We start from the raw sequence: 2,131 nt of genomic DNA on the forward strand, positions 1-2,131 counted from the left end.
AATAGTTGCATGAATTTGTATGGATATAAGGTTCAGAATATGAGATAAGCGGATATGGAGGCGCGGATTTAGGGAGCGGGGCCGGATTTGTCAAGTCCGGCTGTAGATGATTTCAGACGTTCAAAGATTATTATGTTTTTGATTGAGGCCACGTATGATGCAAGGTGCTTAGGAAGGTGTTTAGTAAAATAAACCGAGTCTTCTTATCTCTATAGAAGGGTAATTAAAACGTCTACCCTCTACAAATAAACACCGGTACTTGAAAATGCTGGTTTCTCTAAGCACCTAGTTTACAAAATTTCCTCCCTTATCCAACTGATGCTGCCACAGAGATGAGAATGTTAACGCGACAGACCTCCACGCCTCACGTATGATGTTTCCTTTCCTGACCAAATGAACATGACCGTGAACAATAGTCAATAGGACCAGCTAATTGCGCTGTTGTTTTTACACTGAACGCCCGGTGGTTGTTATTGTTCAACAAAGCTATGACACACATTGGACAAGTAACGCTATGAAATGTTTCTGGGCAAATTTTTAGGAACTCGTCTTAAAAAAACGTCAGTGAAATGCGCTTGTAAATTATAACCGGGCAACTTTTGTTAAACATTGGTTTAGGCTCAGAATAAGAAAAATCAATCAATGGTTCATTTCAAGCCATGGGAATTCAATATTTTACAAACACAAAATGTGCCTTCCGACCAAACTAGCAGAGCACCATTTAACCACTATTAACTTGATTCATCACTGCATTTCAGGTGGTCGCAGTAGAGGAGGGCTGTTTTAAGTTGGGGATTGCTGAATAAAACGTAGGTAGAGGCAAGTAATACTCCGACCATTTTAAACAAAACACAAACTCCAATCCTCCAGTATTAGACTACCATGCGAACCCGGAGGTAATGCTGGCGGCGACAGGTGTGAACAGTCTCACATGTACAACCCCTCCGGTACACCTTCCTTCTTCTTGAACATTACCTTCTCCTTGGCCTTCTTGAAGTCAGCATGTGTCACCTATAAATAGAAAGAAAGCAGGAAATTTAAAACATGTGAAATCAAAACTTCCCATCCACCTATGTTCTTTTCTTGAGGGGCATCCACTTATGTTTTACTCCCTCTGTACCAAAATATAACTGCAAAAACGTCTTATATTTTGATACAGAGGAATAACTTAGTATAAGACGATAGAAAGACCACCCTTGTCTTGTCAAGTAAACTATCTAGGAACGATCAACAGAATGTCCTGGATTACTATCGTGCCTTCACACCATGTCACAAATTCATAGTTACTCCCTCCGTTCCAAAATAGATGAAGGGGTCTGATTTGCATAGCAATGATGTCTTACCTTCATCCTGCGCTCTCTCAAGGCAAGCAATCCAGCTTCAGTACAAATGGCTTTGATATCAGCACCAGAAAACTCATCTTTGGTCATCACAAACTCTTCCAGGTTCACATCTTCTGCCAATGTCATCTTGGCAGTGTGTATCTGCACCAAAAAACCACCAGGTAAGAATAAAAAAAAGGCTCCAATTAAACACCTAGCATAGCTAAATATAAAAAGAAAAAGCACCTGAAAGATACGCCGTCGTGTTTTAATATCTGGCAAGGGAAATTCAATCTTTCTGTCTATTCGGCCTGGTCGAAGCAAGGCTGGGTCAAGGCTCTCAATGCGGTTTGTCGCTAGAATAACCTTCACATCTCCTCTTGAATCAAAACCATCGAGCTGATTTAACAACTCCAACATGGTTCTCTGAATCTCACGCTCACCACCTGAATGAGCATCATACCTATAACAAATAACAACTCGATTCAACTCATTTTTCATGGGAACTCCACCCATCTCTTTTTTGGTACAAAAAGAATAATCATCCTAAAGTAAACTTTCAATACGTGGTATATCTTTACCTCTTTGTTCCAACTGCATCAATCTCATCAATAAAGACAATTGAAGGAGACAGATCATCAGCCACCCTAAACAGTTCTCTTACAAGCTTGGGGCCGTCACCAAGGTACTTCTGGATCAACTCACTCCCAACAACACGCAAGAATGTTGCTGATGTAGAATTGGCAACAGCCTGCCATGATTTGATACAATAAGATAAAGTTACACTCTATTACAAAAGATATATAATA

The 2,131-nt window shown here is 40.2% G+C and overlaps 1 protein-coding gene across 1 annotated transcript in view; it reads right to left on the reverse strand.

The window, feature by feature from the left end:
- Positions 1-626: 626 nt before the first annotated feature.
- LOC123092406 (26S proteasome regulatory subunit 4 homolog) overlaps positions 627-2,131 on the reverse strand; it is a 3,715-nt gene continuing 2,210 nt past the window's right edge. The window contains exons 3-6 of the mRNA XM_044514180.1: positions 1,904-2,073; positions 1,569-1,785; positions 1,344-1,484; positions 627-1,011 (exon numbers count right to left, since the gene is read on the reverse strand). Of these exons, the coding sequence (XP_044370115.1) occupies positions 928-1,011; positions 1,344-1,484; positions 1,569-1,785; positions 1,904-2,073 (612 nt within the window). The 3' untranslated portion in view covers positions 627-927. The remainder of the gene's footprint in view (positions 1,012-1,343; positions 1,485-1,568; positions 1,786-1,903; positions 2,074-2,131) is intronic.

The sequence above is a fragment of the Triticum aestivum genome, chromosome 4B, assembly GCF_018294505.1.
Source record: "Triticum aestivum cultivar Chinese Spring chromosome 4B, IWGSC CS RefSeq v2.1, whole genome shotgun sequence".
Lineage (NCBI taxonomy): Eukaryota > Viridiplantae > Streptophyta > Magnoliopsida > Poales > Poaceae > Triticum > Triticum aestivum.